The sequence below is a fragment of the Setaria viridis genome, chromosome 1 (assembly GCF_005286985.2).
Source record: "Setaria viridis chromosome 1, Setaria_viridis_v4.0, whole genome shotgun sequence".
Taxonomy (NCBI): domain Eukaryota; kingdom Viridiplantae; phylum Streptophyta; class Magnoliopsida; order Poales; family Poaceae; genus Setaria; species Setaria viridis.
The window spans coordinates 36,245,112-36,269,671 of NC_048263.2; the positions used below are offsets into that span (position 1 = coordinate 36,245,112).

The window sequence follows — 24,560 nt, forward strand, 5'->3', positions numbered from 1 at the left end:
GGCACGGGCCCAGGGAAGTGCACGCGCGCCAAGAAAAGCCAGGCACTAGGGGACATACACTGGAGCATGCGACATGTACTGGAGCATGCAGCAGGGGGAAGAAAGGAAAAGAACCAGGCGCATGTGCATGCGGCCAGCACCAAGTCCCAGGGGAAAGAGAATAGAAAAAAAGAAATGGTGCATGCGGCCAGCACCAAGTTCCCGGAGGAAAAGAAAATAAATAAAAAAAAAGGAAACGGTGCATGCATGCATGCATGCATGCATGCAGTACGTAAGGAAAAGAAAGCTAGGAGCTGTTGGTGCGAGGAAAAAAAAAAGGAGAAAAGATAGTGAAGGAAAATGAAAGAAAAGGAAAGAAGGAAAAGAAGGAAAAAGAAATAGATGGCGGCGACTGCGGAAATGGTTGCGGGCACGCACGGCGGTCTGCCATCCGGCACGCGGCGAAATTTGCGGGGAATGGAAAAAGAGGGTTGACGACGTCGGGTGCCGGGACGGCGGGTCCGGCGGAAAGGAAATGATTTGACGGAGCTCAGCGGTCGGAAAAATTTTGGAATGCATTTTTAACGAGTGATTTAATTGGGTGTATTTTTACGGGCGTTACAGTTCCCCATGACCTTATATACACGGCTCATGGGAGGGGTGACATTGTCAGTCGCGTCCTCTTATTCAGTTGGGCGTCTCCCTCCGACCGGTGGCCATGGCCCCATCTCTCAGTCGGGGCTTCTCTCGCTTGACTTCCGTTGAAACCTTCGTCTGGGCCCATTCGTCCGGTCACCTCAGTCACCAAACCCGACACCTACAAGTATCTGAAGGCGAAGCCTGCCATCAGTCTTATCAACTGGCATCGTCATGATGGCGGACGGAAACCGGGCGGGCACGACCAAGTACAGCGTTGCGACGCCATCCCCAACTGAGGATCTTTGTCTCGAAGCGGTTGTCGTACCCTCCTAGGCACAGAATACGGTGCGTCCGACTAGCCAGCCCGCGTTTCCTTGCCTCGGCCTCGCGAGCGTCGGTGCGGTTGTCATATCAGGCAGACCTAGCCACGCCCTAGAGACGTGGTAGGCCTGGCTCATCGTTGCGCCTCGGCCTTTGCTTGGTAATTTGGGCCAGGCTACTGTTTATCTCGGTTACCGGACAGTCAGCCGGGCAATGATGACAATGGTTTTTCTTTCGATCCAATCGGTGTTTTCTTCGTAATCTCACCCTCCTCCGGATTTATTGATAGATTAAGGTATCCCTAATCTAGCTATCCATCAGTAGCTTCTCCTGATTCTATAAAGTGATTCTCCATCCTAATTTTAAGAGTTTGTGCTAGATACTAAAAAAGAATCACTTCCGATCACGGAATCACTTCTACAATCAGCTTAGTTCCGACCGATGGTTGCACCGGTGATTGGCAAAATCCTCAATCGGAACGACATGTCCTCCAGGGGCTCCTATTTAGCTTCTGACCCAACTCCAAACCTATCTTCTTCTCTTCCTTCTTCCCTACCGTCTTCCACCTCCGCCACTTCATCCACCAGCCCGCCCGGAGGCTGCCACGCCGCCCGCCCACTGTCAGCCCCACCGCCGGCCGCCGCCCACCAGGGGTCCAACCCTGCGCGGCCGGTTCATCGCCATCACTGGACCTACCGCCGCCCACCACCTTCTTCTCTAAGACCAGTGGCCATTGGAACCCCGGCAACCTCGAACTCTAACCCCAAACTCCACCACCGCCGGTGCCACCCTTGACCACATGCCGCGGCCAGCGGCGACCTCGTCGCCGAGCCGCTTCCGCCCAGTTCCCAGCCCTCCGCTGAGCTCCCCACCCTCGACCTCGGTTTCCCACCGGCGCACACCGCACGAGCTGACAGCGGCGCACTTCCGAGCATAGGATGCCCGTGTATTTCTGGGTTGAGGGAGTAATTCTTTTCGTCGCCAAGAGAAAATAAACGACTCATCTACTTTCTCCTGCCCAGGGCAAAACATCATTTGAAATACTTAATGACTTAATGGGCTCATCCACCTAAGATTACATTTTTGGCCCAGCCATAGTTCAATAGGCCAACTAAAAGGCAAGCTATCACACATAACTTGGGCCACCAGTCACGAGCCGACCGAGTTGTTGCCAGGCCCGGCCCTGAGAGGGGGCGAGCGGGGCGGCCGTCTATGCAGTAGGTAGTAGTAGATGTATACGCTACGTGTGCTAGGGCCTAGGCCTGCAAACGGTGCGGAGCGTAGTGCTCCTAATACTGACCCGCCGCTCCTTCAGTGCTGAATGAGGTTCGAGGGTCGAACCTGCCATGCACGCATGCATGCTGCTCGATCAGCTGCTCCCCTGCCGTCGCTGGCTAGGCTGACCTGCTGTACTGTTCTACCGTCGCAGGCGCCATCAAAGTAACACGTAACTTTAAACTTCAAAGTAATAAGCATGCATCGATCGGCCAACATATTGCCAACTTTAGGTATTTACAAAACTATAGTGTTGACTCCAAACTAACACATTGATAAAAGCTGCAACAAATGTTGGATTAGAAATTACGCAACAAATGTTGGATTAGAAATTCAGAGTGGAAATACCCCGCAATTTCAAAAAAAAAAGAAAGAAATTCAGAGTGGAAATACAAGCAGTAAGAGTACATGAAAAAAGAACATGTTTTGCTCAAAAGAAGAAAAGGGATAATCAACCAGCATTTGAATTGCGGATGCACCAATTTATCAATTTAAACACAGAAGACGAATAACATAAAGAAAATATTCACCCCATGTACACAGAATCTTCTCAAACGGACAACTGAAGACTGAATACTGAGTTTAACAGTTGACAGTAGTTGCTTATTAGAACAATATAATCTGAATCTCAGGCACAATATCTAAATTGACAAGACCCCGGTAACCAAAGTCTGGCACACAAACATGACAACACCGATACTTTCAAGATCTCTGTAAATCTTTACACTGAGGATTCTGACTTGCAGTGGCCATGCATCCAAGGACCAGCTGACCAGCTAGCAACATTTTGTATCGACCAAATCATAGCCTACACGGCAAAGAGGATCACAATATTAGTTGTAGCACATTCATTGAAACAACCAAGCATTCAGTCGAACTCAACCAAGCAACATATCTTCAGCATGCTGTTACCATCAGAAAATAAAAGCTACATGAGTAAAACACACCATGCACAGATTACCTGGTATTATTTTCAGCCATTTCACCCATGATAAGATCATTGATAGACACCATTCTAAACTCAGATGAACCTGCGATAGGTTCCATTAACAACGATATAGATTTATACTCCTACTACATCTGACAGTATAATGTCAACACATATAGTTCAGGAATGAAATTTACCTTCTGCTCGATACCAGTCCTGTGTGCAAATGAGCGCTTCTACTGTCTCAGGCGTGTCAAGCTGCTACGGAAATCACTGATTATTCTTTCACTGGTGCTGAAAGCCGATTCTGAGGCTACAGATGAAGCTGGAATGGCTAACAGATCCCTTGCTATACGGGCAAGAATCGAATACTTGGTTGCATTACCCATCCACCACTTTAAGATGTCAAATTCTTTAGAACGTGGAACTGGGTTCTCATCCAAATATCTGTCAAGTTCTGTACTCATTTGTGACTGAAGATCATTACTAAGTTGTCGATCCCAAGCAGTCCACGGATCATTCTTTATGGAAGGCACTCCAAGATCCACTACACCTTGCCCACTAGATGCTACGTTTGAGTCTTTTCCTTGAGAAGAATACGCTTGAAACAAGCTTCGAACTAGTCTTTCGACTCTGGCAAACCTTTGCTTGGCTTTGGTTGGAAATGATTCAGTGAAAAGAAAATCAATGAATTTGAGCTTATACCTTGGATCAAAGACAACCGGCACACAAAGCAACACATATGACTTATTCCAATATTTGTTAAATTTATTCTTCATATGTTTTAACACCGTGGCAATTTCAGCAACTTCAACTGAGGATTCTTGTTCCAAAGCCAGCTTAATCTTCCACATATGATGAAAGTACAGATTAGGCCCTAGGTACGGCACTGTCCCAAAATTGAGACAGTAAAATTTCTTAGGATGAGAGCTCAATGCCATTTCACAGTTTTCGAACTCAACTGGTCAGCTTGGTGTCTCAGAAACTAAACTGGAAACCAACTAAATTCAGTCTGGAGCTATACGCAGGAGAAAATCATCTGTTCTACCTACTTAATCATCTGTTCACGTTTTATCTCAATGGCTGAACCAGGTAATGAAGCCACTTAAGAATATCCCAGAAGAAGTGTGTAGACAGATAAAACGTGAAAACCTTAGCATGTTTGAAGATGTGTGGTGCTACAGTTTATAGACAGATATCTGTAGGAGACTGCGCTATCAAACAAAGTCCTGGGCTGACTGCATAAGCATTGTTTTTAATCAAGTGCAGTGTCAATATCATGCTTAGTATGTCTTGAAACAAAGAGACGGCATCTGCAGTATATTAACAAGACCTGGAGCTAGATGGGCAAGCCTGAGAATCGAAGCGAATATTGTCTACATCAATTCTGAGAGTGCAGCAGATTGCTCTCCAATTCGTCAAAACAATCTGTAAAATTCCTAGTGCAAATTTCTTCTTTCAAGAAAATGAACTGATTTGATGGTTTTTTTGTAAAGTGCGGTGAGATGCTAGATCTAGAATCTCAGATTGAAGCCACACAAGTCAAATTCTTTTTGTAACAAGAACAATGAACTCATTCGTTGGCTACTGACAACAATAAAGTGTAGCATTTGACATCACCGACGAATCTAGATTGCAGGCAGGTCCGGCAGTCAACTCTAGGATATTCTTAAGTGGCTTCATTACCTAGTTCAGGCATTGAGATAAAACATAAACAGATGATTAACTAAACATAGAGACCAACTAGTATCTTACTCAGAAGAAGTGTGTATCTTACAGAAGACATGCATGGGGAAGGGGGGAAATGTTTGATTCCGAGGAAGCGCGAGCTCGTAAAGAACACCAAAGTAAACTTAGCTACACCAAAGTAAAGAACCAACTACAGGATTGTGCAGATGTCTCACCATAGATCATTATGCACGGGGAGAGGGGTGGGATCTAAGCTTTGATGGTGCTCATCGTGGCTGCCTGGTGATGTAGTCGGGGCTGAATGAGCCAGCGGCGAGGAGGATCCGGCCATGGCAACGAGGGGACGACGGAGGCCGGAGGCAGCTTCCGGCGGCGGCGACCCGATCTGGGAGGCCGGGGCACCTTCTGACGGCGGCGACCTCGATCTGGTGGCTGCGGAGGAGGCAGGACCGCGAGGAGAGCGGAGGCGGCCGGGAACAGCGCCGCCGCGAGGAGGTTCGACCCTAATAGGGTCACCGTGGGTCAACAGGGTCACGACCCTCTCGCTCCTTTTTTTCTTAGGGTCGACCCGCTTCGAACCGTGGGCTGAATTGAGGAGCGGAGCGACTTCACAAACGGGCCGACCCGAACCCTTTGCAGGCCTAGGGCCTGAGCGACGAAAAACGATGCGCGGACTTGTTGCCATGCTCCCTCCAGGTAAGTGTGTAACCATCTTTAAAACACCGTTCACATGAAAACGGCGCCCATTGGAGGTGCCCACTGCCCAGTCAGTTACCAGCTTAATCAACCCGGACACAAGTAACCACGGTAACCTTGGACCGGATAGAAAGCTAGCAAGCTGCAGCAGTAGCAAGCAAAAGCTAAAGCCGCTACATCACGGGCCCCTTTAGTACGTACCATGCAAACCTTCCAAAACCCCCCACCCCCGGGGTACCGGTAACATGGCCCGTTGGCCATTGCGCAGCCAGCTCAGTTTGCAGAAACCTCTTTGCGGCTCTTCGGCTTTCTCTTTACCACTAGCACTTGAACAGAGTCACACTACTTCTTTCATCGACAAAGAGTACGTGTTCTGTGCACTCTGCAACTCTTTCGTCAAGTTTTTACAGGATCCTAAACGTATTAGACAAGCAAAACGCAATCGTTGGGGCTCGCACTTGCAGTCTCGCAGATCTGCTCAGTCTGGTTGCAGAAAGGAGGAAATGCTCGGCCGCTCTTTGTCTTTTCATTAATTAGTTTCGACAACTTCCACACGTCAGATTTTGCGTCCCGGCCCGGCCAGCTGAGTTCGAAGTTGAGGCCGAATGCTCTGTAAGAGGTATAATAATATCTATGAATTTAGAAAAGTCAAAACGATCTATAATTTGAGGGAACGGAGGGAGTAGTTTGGACCAACATCTAGCGTGAGAAAAAAGCAGGCAAATTTGCACAGAAAAAAGACAAGCATGCTCATATTGAACCTTTGAAACTAGTTTCATGCAATTGCATATGCATACCAAGGCTCGAGCAAATTCCAAACCAGACATGTGCAAGAGATAACTTTTGCTGATCATTGATCATTTAACTGAAAAGCATAACAAGCAGCACCCAATGATACTAACACAACACATAGTCGATGAAACTCAAGCGAGACATGGTCCACAAACCCACACACACAACCTAGCAGTCACAATTGATGGTGAAGTGAACCAACGAATCAACCAATCGGTCACACTCGTCCAGACGCAACCGCTGCTAGCAGAGTAGTGAACACGAGCGTCGAAGCGACCCATCCGCGCAGTGGCCAGACTGGAGCCGAACCGCTCGTCTGATGGCCATCGCCGCCGTCGGACCGTCCGAGACCCGGTGGCGATGACGCTAGCCCCGGGAAGCTGAACGGCACAAGCACCGCATCGATCATGTACACGGCGACGGGGTCCGCGTCGGCGAGAGTGCGGGTGACCCTGGCCGTGTTCTGCGTCGCGGACACCAGCGTCACCTTGTCGCCGGCGTGGCGCACCGCCAAGACGGCGGTGGTGTTGCCCCCGTCGAGCGAGGCCAGCGTGGCCATGCGGCTGCCGTCCTCCCTGAGCGTCTGCAGGGAGTGGTGCCCCAGCGCACCGTGGTACAGCACCACCGCGAGACGGGCGTCGCCGGGGAGCTTCTTGAACGTCGGCTCGAACGCCTCCACCGCCTGGTCCGCCGGGCAGAAGAACGTGAAGCCTCCGAGGTCGTGGGCGTGCTTGTCGAACGTCGCGGCGGCGCCGGGCGTGGCTGCGATGAGGCCGGCGAAGCGCCCGCACCCGTTCTTGGACATGACGTCTGTGAAGTTGAGCCCGCTTGGCGATGGCGACGACCCGGGCGCCTCGGCCGCCGGGGACGACATCACGCCGCTCACCTGCAGCACCGATATGTTGTACGGCGCCTGGTGCACGGACCTAACGTAGAACACGGCGGCGCCCCGGGCGTCGCCGTCGTCCTGGGGGGAGAACGCCACGCGCCCGCCCCGGCGCTCAGCGATCTCCACCATGCCGGCGCTCCCAGGGGCGTCGCCCGAGGCCTGGAACAGGGTGGAGACGTCCGCGGAGCCGCCGGGGAGGCGGTGCAGCTTGGCGTCGTCGTAGTAGTCGACGAGGACGTGGAGGGAGAGCACGTGACGCAGCGTCTCGCGCGGGAGGCCGCGCGCCTTCAGCGGCGCCATGCGCGCGTCGTCCACGGCGAGGACCGTGATCGTGTTCCGGCCGTCGATGTCGTCCGCGAGCCCCGTCGCCGTGAGCTCGCGGCTGAACTCGCCGAGGTCACGGCGCCCGGAGAGGATGGCGGTGATGTTGTGCGCCGCATGGCACGGCGGCGCCGAAGTGGCCACCAGGACGGCCGCGGTGAAGAAGAGGACGGAGACGGATCGGGCGCCGACGAGCGGCATTGTGGGTGGGGTTTTTGGTTTCTCAGGAGAGCAGGGAGATGGTGTCGGGACGAGGAACGTTTCGCAGAGCGTGAGCTGCCTGTGGTTTTATGGGAACGAAGTGGCTGCGAAATGAGCGCGCCGGGTCGCGCTGTTCTGTGGCCGGTAAGCATGGTTCAGTTTCAGTGCAGCGAATTCGAGTTTGTTCAGCATTACGATAGTGTGTAATGAGCGTTCAAAATTTCCAGCTATCTGCATACCGATTTATGTCACCCAGAGCAACTGTTTTGGCATTTCAGATATTCAATCGAGCTCAAGCGCAGAATCTCACCCTGGAAAAGCTGAAAAGCTGAACACTGCTTGCACTGGTAAGAGTGGTGGTGCAGATTAGGCACGAAGCTTATAGTAGAAGCAGGTTATTTTGCTTTGGAACATTGAAATTTCTTGAAACCCCATTTAGCCCATCTCTGGCTCCTCCCGCTTGCTGCTGCTATTCACCATCGTGATGTTTTCCCAAAGAAAAGGAACAAAATGGCTTGTTGACCCCAAGAGTGATTTGAAGGTCCATTGTTCAGTGGTTTCAGAGAAATGGTTCTGGCACTCTACGGGGCTGAGAGATCAAAGTTAAGACGAGGCTCCATAACTTTTTCCCTGAATTGGCCTAGACCACTCGCGATAGACGAGCACTGAAGGTGTTCCATGTCCATGAAACCGTGTACAACAACCAGATCAGCAACGTTTCTACCGCTCCCTTTCGCCCACACGGCACATGCCTTGGGCGAAACCGTATCGTCATCTCCAGTCCAGGGTCACAGTTCGGGGAGCCTGTCCTCGCCAGCGACGTCGCTTTAGCCGTGCCCGTAATGGCTCGCTTGGACAAAAGCATGTGCCGTGTGCGGTCGGTGGAGGGAAAGGTGAGACGCGAGCGGCGGATCGGCCACATGGCTGGCGGAATCGATCGATCGGGGGCGCGCGGGTGGTCTCGGCCCCTGAACTGTGCAGACCTTGCACGTTACGTCCGGAGAAGAAATGGTAAGTTTGCAGGAGGCGTTTCGACGGGAGAGACGAACAGGACACGAGTGAGGTCGAGGCCGGCTCAAGAGCACTGTCCCCAAACAAACCGTTGCTGCCCAGAGCACCCCAAGGTAAATGCCCCCACCCGGTGCCTCGGCGTTTCCGGTATTAACACTTTCACACCCTGCCCTGCAGGGTGCAGACCGGGAAAGAAATCACCGCTCCGTCTCATTGAAGTTGCTTGGCACATGGCAGCTCTCGCAGCAAAACCTGGATGTCCTAGCAAGTGCAAAGGAGTGTTTGTCAGGAAAAAGAAAGAGAGGAAGAATGATCGAGTTGTTCGATTAAGTGGATACGGGTCGTTTCTTTTCTTCTTGTTTTTTTTTTTGAGTGGATACGGGATGGACCTAGTCAACATAATAGGGCTGCCTCGAAGTTTCGCTTGATTGGACCTCCTAATCCAACATAAACAGTTCATCGTCGTGCTAGCGCCGAAGGAAGTTAAGATCCATTTTGATTGAACGGATGGACCAAATAAATTTTGGCCCATCGAATGCAAACAGGCTGGAAACAAAGCGTGATTTGAATCCAATAAATTTTGGCCCATTGAATGCAATAAGTTTCTCTATTGCAAGTGGGCTGCATTTGAATCAATAGGCCACTCGATCTAGCCAAAGCCCAGAGACTGGAAACAAACCTGGGCCTTCAGCCTTACGGCCTCAATTTATTAGATAATTTCTTATTTGACATTAGAAAAATAACTCGTTTCTTCTTTAAACTTTAAAATTTTTCCTTCTTTGACACCGACTTCAACTTGACACTACCGTCGATACGGAGTACTAACAGCGTTAAGTGTAAAATGAAAGACGTTTTTGCTCCTTATGCAGTTGAGATATTCATGCACTTGTGTATCCAAATTTCAAAGGATGCACTTCAGGACCGTAGCAAGACACTGGTTGAGTTATCCCCCAGCAATGGTTTCTCGTCGAAGAGCTCGGGATTTTTTGCCTCTTGCTTGTCGAAGATCACAGGGCCTTCCTCGGACACAAAGAACCGTGTCTCCGTTTGGCCTCGCTGTCTCTTCCTCTTGCTTGTGGCCACAATCTGAGCCGCGCAGCGCCGGCGTGGGGAGCAAGAAGGGCGGAGAGTAGAACTCGTCTCGAGCGCGACGCCGCAGCAGGCGCAAGCGAGGTCCCGCTCGCCGAGCTCGCTCCGGCTCATCCACGACAGCAGCGCCTTCCCGGGCGCCGCCGCCGCGGCGCAGTCCTCGCACATGTCCCCGGCGTCCGCGAGCCGGCGGTGCGCGCTGCAGTAGCCGAGGCGTGACAGCTCGGCTGCGTGCGCGTCGCAGAGGCTCAGCGCCGCCGACGCCACGGTGTGCGTGGCGGTCGAACAGGCTGTCGACGCCGAGGCGGGAGCAGAGCGCGCACGGCGGCGCGAGGTCGAAGAAGGAGGCGAACCTGGAGATGAGGTGGAGAAGATGCCGTTGGCGAGGAGCAGCGCGTACGCGAGCACCTGCGCGATGCGGTTGCTCTTCTTGGACAGCGCTGCCGTGTGGTTGGCGCCGGCCATGGGCACCTGCGACACCATCTTCCCGCAGCCCGGCGGCCCCTTGGCAGCCGGCGGAACGCAATCCAAGCGCGATTATTTAGTGGCAAGCAACCACTGCAAGAAGTCCGCTTCCGGATAAAAAAAGAAATAAAAAAAAAGAGGGTGAGCCCCCAGTTCAACGACGGCGCCTCTACCCGCTCCACCTGGCCTTCGAGGCCTGCGCCCGCCGCTCCCAAACGGCAGGGCCCGCTCCCGCGCGCCAGTCGGGGCTTGCGCCCGCCGCTCCCCCGCGGCCGTCGCTCACAAGCGCCCGTCGGGGAGAGAGAGAGGGAGGAATGGATTCCTCTGTTGGTTGGAGTTGGGGAAACGGCCCTTGGCTAGGGGTACATTTGTCCATTCACAAAAAAACTGACACGTCTCCAATAGCTTTTCACGATAGTGTCTAACCGAACTGAGAGCAGTGTCGTTTTTCTTATGAAAGTTAAAAGGCAGTGTTAAGGAAAAAATTTTGAGCGTCAACAAATAGTCATTAGTCATTTTTCTAGTGTTAAATAGGAAATTATCTCAAAATATATAACTAGGTTGTGTGAAGCAAAAGTGTGCACACGGACGGGCTGGCCTCCAACTCTAGACTAATGTTTTTTTTCTCTCTTGAACCCTGTTTCTTTTCCCCAAGCTACAGTAGAGAGGGGCGAGTTTCGGACGATTCTTGATCCCGCACCCATTTCTCGTCGATTCCTCTCCTCTGACAGCGTCGCCGGCACCGAAGGTGAAGGGAATCGGCTCGAGAACCAGGTGTGGTCCTGTATATCTGCTAGTTATAGGTTTAGCTTAGTAGATTAAGTTGCCCTGTTGTCGGTACCCGCCGGCGGCTGTTAGTTTCTTTTGTTGTCAAGACTTGCTGGCGGCAATTCGGATGGTCCTGGTGGCTCTGTATAGCTGGCTGGTTCTTTTGTCCCTCCAGGCGATTTTTGGTGGCGACGACAATGACGAATCCTTCCCCGCATGTGGATCTGTGAGGTTTGTCTATTCCTTCCCTACTCGAGAAATCGGGTTGGTTGCTTTTCCTTAGGGTTTCTTCCTCGCTGGGGAGTTTGGGGTCATCGGCAATGCTTGTGGTGTCTGATCCCTTACTCTTAGTGAAGATTTGCCTAGCCGTTCAGCGATTTAGGTGCACATCTTGTGATGTGCCAACTCATGTGGCATCAAAAATGTATGCTGCTTCTCTGGAAGCTTCTTCGTGGAGGTTGGATTCGGCTTCAAGTTGCAATCTTGGCGTTCGTCTTAGCGTCGGGTGGTGGCTCCAGTGACGAAGATGATCGGGAAGAGATATTTACCAGGATCAGAATGTAATTTTTGTTTTATTCAAGGGTGTCTTTGTAAAGATGTATGTGTAATCTTCCATATGAATCAATAAAATGCAACCCGGTTTTCTAAAAAAAACTAATATTTTTTATTTTTATTTAATTTGTTTTCCTTCTTTTAGAGAGGAGAGGTTGCCCCTACTGATTTGACTAAATATATTTATAATAAATGGCCCAGTTACAAAGATGGAAATCAAGAAAAAAACAAAACAACAGTTATAAAAAGCTTTCTAGCCATTCTTCAATACTTGGGAAATATGCCTTCTTTGAAGCAGAGCAAACTCTATTGCAAGGATGGCCTTGCAGTGATCAACTATGATGTGATGCCCTGAAAAAAAACTATGGTGTGATTGCTCTAAAAATTTGATCAGCTCGTATTCACTGGATTCTCCAGCTCATGAAGAAGGGGACATTTAGTTGTTGCCTATTTCTTTTCCTTTTGTGAAACGTGTATAAACGTGCATGCTTGTATACCTACATGGTCGCACACATATTCACCTTTACGAACGCATGCCCTATATTTATGAACGTATATAAACGTAAGTAGGTGCCTCAAAGTCGACGGATATATCATCTATCATTGCGCAAATAAATAGTTGTAAATTTGAGTAGTCGTACTGATTTGAAGGCTCTGGTCCATATATACAAGTTTTACCACAAAGAAACAAGAACTGCTTAATTTCTATAATGCACAGCACATCGAAATGCGATTAAACATTCGCATCTATTCTCTTTTTTACTCTTTTATGGTGCATTATATTATTATTATAGTATAGAGAACATCTAACCCTAGAGTGATAAGGATGACTTAGTAGTGTTGTACCTAGTTACTAATTGACTCGTTGATCCTTTTCTTTCCGCAGCCGCGGGAGCCTCCTGGAGGTCGGCGTCATGGCGAATGCGCCGCAATTCTGCCCGCGTTGGCGACCGCGATTAGCAGTGATTGCTATGTTTGCGGCGCCACAAGCATGGTTGATGGCGTGAGGCAGAGCCAAGGAGACGCTGCACCAGCTCACGTGTTGGCTGAAGCCATTAAATTCTGCATGAACTCAAACCGGACATAATCCTAATCAATCAGTTGACGATCAAGGTAGTGTGTTAAAAACAATCAGTACTCGTTATAGACTTGGTTAATTTAGTGATGCCGCATCTATTTCATGTACGTTACATCTTGGTGAGGAATTAGAGAGCGGTGAGTTCCATGAACATGGCCTCTCTGCAGCACTCGAATCCATGGCAAATAAAGATGCGCAGGAACGATGGAATCCAAGGATCTCGAATTCTCCATCTTGATGCTATGGGATGCAAGGGCCTTCTGAATACTGATCAATCGATAACCAGAAGGAGAACGGCGGCGAGGATTCGGGTACATGCGCTCGCCGGCCAGCGTGAAAAACAACAGAGGTTCGCTATGATCTCCTCTCCCTCCGTGCCACTGTTGGAGTCGCGGCGGCATGTTTTTTCCCTTAATATTCTTATACTACCTATTGTACTTTATACCATACAGGTCAAGTCTTCAATGGTATACAAGCCGTCGGATGTTTTTATACTGAACCTTTTCAAATACTAGTATAGTCTAGTATAAGATACCGTAAAAGTGTTTTTTTTCCTTTTTCATATGGCCAGAGCTAGTTAAGATCATAAACTCGATGCAGACTTGCAGAGGCAGTACCAAGTTAGCACTTACGGAGTAGCAGCATACCACAGAGCCATTAGCCCGCTGCCTGTTGCCCTGTTCGTCCTGCGAGCATGAAAGCATGGGCGGCGGCCAGTACGGGAGGAGAGTAATAATTGGAGAAATACGATGGATCCACAGTCACCAACTATTGCTACCGCCTAGGAGAGGCAGAGCGAGCAGGGTTTCCAGGGATCATAGTAACTTCCGAACCCTGTCGGCGGCTATGCTACCAGCGACCGCCTTCTGTTCCCCTGCCGCCGTCGTGCTGCAGCGCAGTGAATGCCACTGGGCACCTGTGCTGCTCGCCTGCTGATGTCGTTGCGTCGCCTCAGTGGTCAGTGCTCTGTGCCAGCGGCTGCGCATGCATAAATTCCATGCGGGGATAACGTGTCTGCGGGCCGTAGCATCGTTCTCCCAGAGGCGAACTAGCAAATCCCTGCTCCCTGCTCCGCTGTATTATGAACTCTGAAGTCTGAACCGTCTTGATTCCATAGCGCATCAATTGGGAGGTCAGAGTTGTTATGGGGAAGGTATTGCGAATTCTGCGCACTTTCTTTCTTGGAAACTAATCAAACACGAAAGAAGGATGATCAGAAAAACTGTAATTTCCTGAAGAAGAATTCAATAGAAAAAGGTTGGTGGATCCCTTCCTCACGCGCGACCACGTCTCCTCACTTGCAACCGCTTCTCCAAACAGCAAAAACACCCTAGAGTCAAGTTGCCTTAACCCAGATGTAACTCAACTTGGAAAAACAGGAACTAAACGCACGCGGGACCTGACGAACCAGCGACGGAGCAGCCACCGGAAAGATTTCGTCCCTGACGCGACCGGCGATCGACAGCGACGCCGATCGCGAAGGCCATGGCGGCACAGTGCTACCGCACAGTCACGCCGGCCGGGGCCGCCTGTTTCCTGGCGCAGGCGCATCTTCTGCGCCTTTCAGCGTGGGTCAAGCAACAGTGGAGGGCCGAGCGGTGGCGATGAATGACGCGAGAATTCCTGTCATGGATGCCTGAGCTGAGCCCTGAGCTCCCTCGGATAAGCTCTAGCCGCCGGGGCAGCTGCTGGTTTGTCCATCTCGTAGGCCCGTAGCCTCTTGGACAAGGAAATCTCGCATATCTTTAACCCAAAGCAATCATCGCTACCGAATACCCCGAGTAGGGCCGGGGAGATCGGCATTAGTCAATCTGAAACGACGCCCGCACAAATTCGGCATCGTGTTCGGTTCTTAGTTTACACATCAGGGTGTGTGACCTTCAATCAGAGAGACGCACTAATCAACCCCAAGCCTGCCCTTCCAGCCACCATGTGTGTTCTTCACAAATTCTCGTGAAAATTTGATTGCCTCTTGTATGTTTCTTTTTGGAACAATATTGTTTTTTTCTCTTAAAAGGTCACATAAAAAAAAATTCTTACGAATAGCACGGGGAGTTGGAGAAGAAGCAGCAGGAGAATTGCGTAGGGCAGGTATGTGACAAATCGATTTGTCTGTGATGCCACCGACGACGGACAGGCTAGTGGCTAGGGTATAGGCTAGGCAGGGCAGGCCGGCAGGGCGTGGGCGACGCCGCGGCGGTGGTGCTGCGTTCGGTATGCATCCTTGTGTCAAGGGTGACGCAGCTCATCGGTAGGGCCCAAGCAAGCCACGCTCCAGCCTCCATGTATGTCATCAGGCTACCAGGGATCGGAGCATCGCCGCCGGCCGCCGCTATCTGACAGTTCCCTGGACGGCCACGATTCCTGTTTCAGTTGCCCGTCACCATCGCGACCCCGTGTGCTCGAATTTCTCCACCGGAGTGCAAGCAATGACTTGGTCGCCAATCCAACTGAACAGCATGGCCCAATGCCCGTGTCCCCGCATCAGTACTCGCCGGTCAATTCACGACGACTCCTGTGGTGGTACGGTTACTATAGGCTGATGCACACACGCTCTTCAAATCGGCACAGAAAAACGACATCACGGCGTGCGACCGCTAGAACGGCCCAGGCGGCCCTCCACCGGTGGTCGTGCAGCACGCACGCCTCGCCGTCGCCTCTTCAGAACTCCCGATTCGATGCACATCCACCGTGCGGCGACTGGACACTGGATTGGATTCTTCTCGCCTCCGGCCGGTAACAGTGCCGCACCGGACGACGGGACTGACCGAGCTGATCGCGTGGCCGGGCACGCGACGCGACATGGCGCGTCGCCCGGCGATACACGGAAGCATGCAGCAATGTCAGGGGGCGAGGGCGAGGCCATGCCGGGCCAACGGAGAGACGTATAGGGCTGCAGAGAAGCAATGTACGTAACGAGCCAGCTAGCGCAGGTGCCGTCGCCGTCAGCACAAACTCCCCGGAGAGCGAAAGGCACGTACGGGGGCGGGGGCACCACGCCCGAAATTAACAAACCAACCGCTAACCAAAAGGACACGCGCAGTCGCACACCACTGATCGATCATCCCTGCTGAATGCTGATCGACCATCGATCGGCTTCGACCGTTCCAACACCTCGTGTTGCCGGAAACATGCATGCGTTCATCTAATGCAAGAGAGACATCATGGTAGTATACTATGGTTTGTGAGTGAAAAAAAAGAAATTAATATTGCGATTAATTCCATTGCAGCGACAACGATCGATCCACTCGCAGAGTGCAGACACGACGCACACAGAGGTTAGCTTTCTTACACGCAGGACGCAGCCTGTGCAGCCAAATCAAGAAAGACGAGGCGGAAGGAGGAGGAAGTTACAGAGATGGAGAGGCAGAGGCAGTGGAACATGGAGATGGAGATGGAGTAGTAGACGTAGCTCGTGGTCGTCGTTAAGAAGCATTTCACCACGGCTTTAATCTAGGGATCGCGATAGGTAACTAAACCGGGGCGAGCTAGGGTAGGTACATGGACGGGTCATGGACATCCGTCCAGCAGCTCCCGGCGTTCCAGTACGCCGCCGCCGACGCGTCGCCGAGGTCGAACATCCCGGACGTGTCCAGGGACGCGAACGGGGTCATGTCGGTCGAGGCTGATGAGGGCGCCTCGGACGGCACCGCCTGCCCGGCAAGATGCTGCGCCGAGGCGGCGGCGGCCGATTCCTCCTTCGGCTGCGCTGTGAAGGTGAACGCCGGGAGTGGCGGCGGCGGGGGCGGCGCGAAGAGGGACGCCAGCGCCGCGGCATGGTCGGCGAATATCGGCGCCGGCGGAGCCACGTCGACCGTCGAGAAGGGGTTCGTGTGGTGGCTCGTGAGGCCGATGCTGTTCGACGACGGCGTGGCCGGGGTGGTCGGGGCCGTTGCCACGGCAGCCGTGGGGCTGGCGCTGCCGCTGCCGCTACCGCTGTTGGAGCGCGGGGAGGACGCAGAGGCGCGGCGCGGGTTCTTCGCGTCCGTGGCCGACGTGGGGGTGGACGGTGCGGAGGAGGGGGACGACGACGACGACGATCGCTTGGCCTTGCGGCAGCCGCCGCCGACGGGGACGTTGCGGAGGACGCCGCCCTTGGTCCAGTACCGGCGGCAGCTCTTGCAGAAGTGGCGCGGCTGCGACAGGTTGTAGTTGTTGTAGTAGCAGAACTTGGTGTTGGTGGACTCGCACCGCGGGCACTTGACCGCCTCGGGCGCCGCGGCCGCCGGCGAGACCCCGCCGCACCGCGCCCCGGGGCCCTGCTGCGCCTGCGCGCGCCGGAGGTCAGCGGCCGCGGCCCCGCCGAACAGCCGCCCCGCCAGGCCGGGGATGGACTGGAACTCCTGCATGGCAGCGAGCGGCGTCGTCTGTCCTTGACGTGCTAGGATATCGCCTCAAGGTCAGGGCGTTGGCTCGGCCCCTGGCTTAGCTTAGTGGGTGTGTGTTCGCCGAGGACGCGGGAGCGCGGCAAGAGCTCCACCCGCTCGGCGTCGCCTCTGCATCACACACGGATAGCGGGTAAATATCTACACTTCTCACCCTCGTTGTCCGCCGCCCAGCCCCATTCGAGTTACGAAATTGCCCCTGAATTTATTCATGACCGAATTGACCCTACTGTTTCCCATCGTGCATGATCATCTTCAAGTTCAAGTATGTGCTCGATCCGCTACTTGGGTGGATCAAGCTCTTCTGCATGCAATGATCAACGACGACGATGTCATTGGATGCGTGCTCAGATCGTTAGCAGTGTCGTGCGTACTGATTTTCGATTTGTTTTTTTTGTCGTCAATCTGCATTCCATAGATTCGAGACAGAGTATTCGTGATCCGCACAACGTGCGTACGGAGATTTTCGGGGGATAAGGCCACGAGGGTTTGCAGGTACTGGTTCGACATGGTGGCCGGTAGAGGCAAGCCGCGCCGTGGACGAAGCAGCGCCTCTTGTTTTCCGGGTTGACGTTCTAGGCTTTCTTTCGAGATGGGCACGTCGAACCACCCGCTTCGCCTTCCGTTTCTGAACGCCGGCTGTCACCATACGCTGGCAGACATTGTTAACGAACGAATCTGATCGACCTGGCCGGAAGATCGTTGTGCCAGCAACGGCATACCGCATATGTGTCTGTAACATCTCATGTACTGCGTCCAGACGTACTGATCTTTGTCGGCACGAGTTACTCAGCAGGCGAGGCGAGGGCACCCCGGTCCGACCGGGAGAGACCGGGAATCAGATTTGGCGAGAGCCAAGGGGGTGGCGTCCGATCACAGGCGGCGCCAAGAGGTGCTGTTGTCCGCAGGGCGCGGCAACAAGGGAGCTCGCAGTGTCTGTGGCGGATTGGTTCGCTGAACAGTCGTCGCCCGAGATCGCGTCGCCGTCAGGGTCTCACAAGTCGTGAAACTCCCAAGGACCACGGGGCGCGCGCATCGACGCCACGCCGGCCGTGTAGCGCCTCGTCCTACAGAAGCGAGGCGACCGCCCGAGCGCGACGACGACGCGGGCAGGCCGCGGTCACCCGCTCAGTAAAGGCATCGCACCCGCCGGTTGGGTAAGTTGTTGCGTCCGGCACGTCGCGCTCGCGCTCGATGGCCGGGCTGGCGCACACGCGGCCGTGATGATGCCCTTGCCGGGATGGGACTGGGAACGCCTTGCCCGGATTAGTAATTGCGGCGTTGCCGAATCGGACGATCGATTGATCGAGCCCCATCACGCTCCCACGACGTGGAAACAGTGCGCTAGCTGTGCGCGTTCCGCGCGCGGCACGGCGGGGGGATCGGTCGCGTGGGCGGGCGCTTCACGGCCGGTTCAGCTTCCTCTCGGGATCGGCCACCGGTGTCATCTGGTGCTCTTCGACGTCGCTGGTGGTTGCAGAGGAGAGGAGGATGCGCCCGGGGGCCGGGGCGTGGAAGCCACGGCGTCGAGTCCTCGGGCGCTGTGCGCTTTGGTGTCCATCAGCACACGTACGCTCGCCCGCCCGTCGCGTCGGGCCTTCAAGGCGGAGGCGGCAGCAGGCGGGTGCGATCGATCTCACCCGCGCGCCTAACCCCAGCCCGTGGCCAGGGGACGCCCTAGTCCTATCCCGCGGGCTCACACACGCCGTCGCACGTACGAACCGTGGCTGTCTGTGTTTGCCGGGTAGCTAGGGTAGGAGTATTAGATCAGGGTGCGTGTGCCCTGTCTACCGCGCAAATAGCGCGGCTAGATCTGATGTTTTATTTTGTATGATTATTTATCCAAGATATAGTGATCTTACAATTGACCAATGCATTATTTTAAGTTTCCTTCACAAATTTATGAAATATAGTTTCATTAAACTTTTTCATGATGATGTTTCTACATACTCCATGCTAATCAATTGATATTAATGTCTCTTAATTTGGGTATACAATGAAATTTAATAGCAAAACATGGAAAGTGGAGGTTATATTTGTTTGAATTTGTACTCCTATGAATCTCTCCTTCAGCAGCTAGCTTACCTTTTTCATATTATATTAGTATAGAATCCTTTTTCTATCCTGAATATAACATTTAGTTACTATAAATTGTATTTTATATGATTATTTTGTTTATTTTTTCTCTTACCATTACATATAAAATCTACTTGGTATTTCTTTACTGAAAAATTATGAATTTATATCTATTTGAGACGGACTTGTTTTTTTTGGTTTTTTTATTTCGAAGCCACATGAGAACCAATTGTTAATTTTGCATAATTCTACTATCTATTTGCCCGTACCTTGGATCTTTAATTTTACTTAATTTCACAGTTTCTTAATTCATTTACTATTTTTTTACTTTTCTAAAAATCCATTAATTCTAATATTAATTTGAAAAGAATAGAAAGCATGGCATCAGAACACAACCACAACATCTCTATCATCGGTCCTCTATTTCCCTTTGGGGAAATTGATTTCTTACTTTGTTTCTATCTCCTTTGGCCATTCTTTTGATTTCACCAGCAGCTATAAAAGCATCTATGACTTTCGTCAGGTGCTTCACCTACTCCTTCCTATTTTTTCGCATATGATCTAGTGATCAGACTACCACCAGGATAGAAATTCAAGACATATTGCATCTCCTAAAATCATATCTCTCATCATGCCCCGACGAATACCAATTCGTTCATATTTTGCTTCTAAGGTAATAATGGGTGTTGCTTTTGTAATAACTTAGTCTACGACAGCCCTAATAAATAACATCAATCATTTCCTTTGCTTCTTTTTAATCAAACTTTGTATTGCTTAAGTATAGCTTAAGTACTCTTTGTGTTGATGTAACTGATCCACCATTATAACATGGGACCATGGAAAATCAAATGGCCTAGATCTCTCTATGTCTTTCTAATTAACATGAAATTTTTTTAGCCCTTGAGAGTGAACATGATAGGTATTAATCTTTTGTGGGGGGCTGCCTCTTCCAAAGTTCTTCTCCTTTGTAGGCACTTCCTCCAAATTGATAACACTAACAATGCCGCTTCATAGATTTGAGGACCGTCAATACTTGCTGATGGCTGATCTTAGTACGTTGGTATCTCCATTCATAGCTCATCTGATAAGTTTCCTTGTGGTGGAACTTATCCATCTGGGTTTGGCCTTGACTCCGCGTGGGTGTTCATATTTTCCTAATTTTTTTATATTTAACCGGCACTACTCTTTTCGTAGTAGGTGAGGTGCTAGAGGTGAATTCATCAATCTTAAGGATCTGCCGTTTCAGTCGCTCGGAGGTGCTCATAAGGATAGGGTTGTGTGTGTATATTCATTTCGATTCCTCGACTCTGCGTGGGTGCTCGCATTTTCCTAAATTTTTAAGAATTTAATTGGTACTATTCTTTCAGTGGTAGGCGACGTCCATGTCAACAGCAATATGTTAGTGGTGACTTCGTCAATAATGCTCATATGGATAGGAATGCATGTGCTGTTGCGTGTGCGTGCGAATTTGTGAGTTTCTACATAGTAGTCTTTTAAAAATATTTCACATATTAATATTTTAATTATTTTAGTATATTTTTATGGTGTCATGATTGATTTTGGCTTTACTGTAAATACCACCATTGGATAAAATGTCGCTTTTATTTTCTTGTCACTTTTATTTTCTTTTTATAAATCTTATCCCAAAGCTACATATGTATTCTTTTAGCATTCCACGTACTGTTTCTGTGAAGCCATGTTTAGTTTGAATGATCTTTTTTGCGTTACCATCACAGCCCAGACAGGAGCAACACTTTTTTTTGAAGCAAATTGCTTCCTAATACTAATACATATCGGAAACCAGTAGTATTTGCATAGAGGGTGCTTTTTTATTTCCTTATTGTTTGCCTCCTTGTCCGGAAAGCAAATTGTTTCCTAATACTAATACACATCAATTTTTATTGTTTACGTGCCCTGTGAAAAACTATTTGTACAGTTTCTTAATGCTAATGCAGCACGGATTGATTGATAATATCACGCGAACCATCCATGGATTTACATATCTCTGGTTAAAAGTCTGCCGTGATAATATGGGTTTCTTTTTTTCTTAAGTTCCCAATTTATCTATTGTTAATCTTTTTTGATATGGATTTTGTGGTTTAATATAGATCATTGGATCTTCATAAAATCTAACGGTGTATATTCTTCTCAATTTTCTATTAACTTGGTAATTTTTAGACGCTCTTGGTGAATGTGGTGGTTTCTTTTAACATTGTTATATTAAGATAATAGATAGATTTGCCATCGTACGTGACGTATACGTCTCAGCGTATGCGTGTGCACGCTAATCTGGCAAGTTACCGCAACAAGCGTCCAATTTTGTCAGCCACTTTTGCTCTTTTATTCCCATTCAGCCGAAATTTAACTCGCTCGAATCAGTCATTCAGCTGAAGTGCCGAAATTCCATCCAGTTACCCACTTGAGTAGAAACTGTCGCAGCTCCCTCCGCCGGGCCCGTGCACTGCACAGACGAACAGGCGCACAGAGACGTGCCGGACCGTCCGGGCAGGTCGGCGGGTCCCTTGCCGGCCACCACTGGCGGTGCTCACATCAGGAACCAGCCCCGCGCACGGCCGCGCTCGGCGTTCGTGCCGCTCACGCTGCACCACCCGGCCCACCGGCGTAGTACGCGCTTCTGCCACGCTGCGCCTCACTATTTGTCGTCCTCGCCCAAGGGCCGATCGAAGCGACTGCAGCGCCACAGTGCGCCGGCACGTCTCCAGTCTCCTCGCCGTGGCCCCGCCCTGACATGCGTCCATGACATGGGTCTGCAGGAGCAGGACGACTGCAAGTCTGCACTGGCCGGCCTTGCCTGATCGTACGCACAAGTGCGTGCGCACTGCCCTCCACTGTGCGCCGGGCCAGGAGGGTTGGGCACCGGCTGGCGTCGCCGGACACGGACAGCGCCGTGGCGGCACGCCGGCCGGGGACCCACCGCGCCCGGCCGCCGGCGGACGTACGTACACGCGTGCCCCCAGGCCCCCACCTCGCGTCTTCTTCGATCGTATAGCTAGTACCGGCACCATCCGATACGGCCCGTCATCATGCCCTGCCCTGTCACCGCGCTGGACGTGCACGCGGCGGCAACTTGGCAGACAGGGATGCCGATCAGGGGACGGATTAGGCAGCGGCTTTGCGTCCGCCGATTGGTTTGCGGGTGGTTAGCATGTAGCTTTGGGGAGTCCGGCCGGCCGGCCGGCCCCGGGCGCGGCGTGATCGAGTAGCACGCAGGAACCTCGGGCGCCACGTGCCCGGTTGCCGACGGGTCCCGGTCGCGTTTACTCCTACGATCTGAGCTTCGACGTCTCATGTTGGGCTCCGATCTGACTAAACGTCATGGGCCACAACATGCTAGCTTAGGTACCCTGTGATCAAGATCGAATGATCATCGAGGCGACGAGTCCTCACTTTTCTAGGAACCATCATCGAAACGCAAACTGAAAATGCTGCGCTGAAGGATAACTGAATGAATGCAGTGTCTGTATCATTTGGTCAGATTGAACAGCTAGCTAGCCTCACTACTACCACCGGCCGGTACCTGTGCATCGATCGATCGGTCTGTCGTGGGCTCGTGGCAGGATGGATCCACCAATCGACTGCTGTCTAAGCAATGAGCCCATCTATGTCTAAGCTAGATGAGTAGATGAAGTAGGCTTAATGACCGTTGGGTGAAACTGCGATCGGTCCTGCGTGACGGACGGCCCGTTGATGAACCAGCGCGGCACAGCGCCACGCCACGCCTAACAGGCTACTACATACGCTCTAGAGCGATAGAGCGAGTGAGGACCAAGTCGCGCCACACAGTTTCCCTATTTCATCCGATGCCTGCCGACTTGAATCGGTCCAGTCCCAAGTCGCTGCTAGACTGTATCACCGATCCAGTCGATCGGATGGCCGCCGCGCTGGTGCAGTCACTGCTGCACGTCACGGTGGCTGCGACCTGACCTGACTCGACGGAGAGATAAGAGGCGCGCGGTGGCGTACGTCATGGGCAGGGCTTCTAGCTTGCATTTGCGAGGTAGCAACGGCGAGGGTAGAGAGATGGGGTAGTAGACGGATAGCTAGGGCGAGCGAGGCGAGCGAGACAGCATGACAAGAAGGTGACAGCAGCCGCGGCAGGGCGCGGCGGGGATCCCCACCCCTAGCCGTTGCTTTCGGTGATCCCCGCGACATGGATCGCTGTGGCCTGCGGGATCGCCGAAAGCGACGCCACGGCGCTGCAGCGCGCGCCCGCCCGGCCCGGCCGTCCCCGTCCCCTCTCCGATCAATCCCAACTGTACTGTACGCTAGAGCACGTACGGCGGTCGATCGCAACACAGTTCTACCTTTCCTCACCTTTTTCATGTGCCCTCAGTTAATTAATCCAGCCGTTAATTAGTAGCGCACTCTACGTCGATTAGCGGCTAGCAGCTGACGCTTCAGCTCTACGTCCATCTCCCTGCTCGAGGCGACGTACGCGAGGTCCGGGGATCGCGACGGCGGCGCGGTGCTCAGATTCTGGACGGCAGCGCCGCGCGCCCATGTGTCGCCGGAGCTGTCTCCCGCCTAACGAACTCCCATTCCGGGGAGGGCTTAATGCTTGGCCCCCGACGGCACCACGACTGGGATTGCCCATCCTCGACGCGGTGACAGTACGTGTTCCCTCCCGCCCCGGTCGGTCTCTCTCGCGCCACCCTGGTTGGATGCACAAAGATACCGGCCCATTTAAACTCGCATCGACTCGCACACTTCTCTCACTCATCACTGTACGTACGCTCTTGCCCGTACGCTACACACGTAGCCCAGCTATACACGGTGTGTCAACTAGCAGGCGCATCACGTATTTTATACCAGCCAACGTGTTGTGTTGGCATGAAGGGCGAGGAGGCAGGTCATCGGCGGCTGGTGAGGTCCCAAGGATTGGGACGGCGGCGGCGAGGAGATAAGGGTGAGAAGGCCTTTAGGGATTCAATGGCTACTCATGTGGCCACCATCTGCTAGCGCGCAAGTGTGTGTTGCTTCGATCCCTCGCGCGACCTGAAACTCTGAAAGGCACCCCTGTGGTCCTGCACAGTCCAAAGCTGCAGCAGTTGAAGTCCGCGTGTGTCCATGCCAAACGGAGGCCGTGCTGGCAGGGAACTGGTTAGTTCAGGGTTACAGTCAGTCCTACAGGCTAGGTACGGGGAATGATCGATCAGGGTCTGAGAATTACGCCCGTGGCAACAGAGCAGTGATTACTGACAGGCTACCGGCAGATTGGACGGTGACGAGGATAAGCAGTAGAGCTAACTGCTACGCTAAACCCTGACCGGCCGGGTGGGCACATCCCTGGCGCCAAGGGATTTGTCCTCCCCTCTGCCCGGCCGCCTGCTAGTGGGCGAGTGACTCCACGTCGCCAGACGCCAACAGAGGCAAGTGCCTAGCCGC

General features: G+C 52.2%; 2 protein-coding genes and 1 long non-coding RNA gene across 3 annotated transcripts; all 3 read right to left on the reverse strand.

Moving 5' to 3' along the window:
- Window positions 1-2,662: 2,662 nt before the first annotated feature.
- On the reverse strand, window positions 2,663-5,356 carry LOC117836321 (uncharacterized). Its single transcript, XR_004636060.2, has 3 exons — window positions 3,340-5,356; window positions 3,176-3,245; window positions 2,663-3,022 (listed from the first exon to the last, which is right to left on the reverse strand). It is a non-coding gene; the product is annotated as an uncharacterized lncRNA (long non-coding RNA).
- Window positions 5,357-6,355: 999 nt separating this feature from the next.
- On the reverse strand, window positions 6,356-8,800 carry LOC117836329 (fasciclin-like arabinogalactan protein 1). The gene has a single exon (XM_034715734.2). The coding sequence runs from the start codon at window positions 7,728-7,730 to the stop codon at window positions 6,537-6,539; it is 1,194 nt and encodes a 397-aa protein (XP_034571625.1). The 5' UTR covers window positions 7,731-8,800; the 3' UTR covers window positions 6,356-6,536.
- Window positions 8,801-15,882: 7,082 nt separating this feature from the next.
- On the reverse strand, window positions 15,883-18,052 carry LOC117836339 (dof zinc finger protein 4). Its single transcript, XM_034715745.2, has one exon. It carries the CDS (start codon window positions 17,040-17,042, stop codon window positions 16,182-16,184), a length of 861 nt encoding a protein of 286 aa, XP_034571636.1. The 5' UTR covers window positions 17,043-18,052; the 3' UTR covers window positions 15,883-16,181.
- Window positions 18,053-24,560: the final 6,508 nt, after the last annotated feature.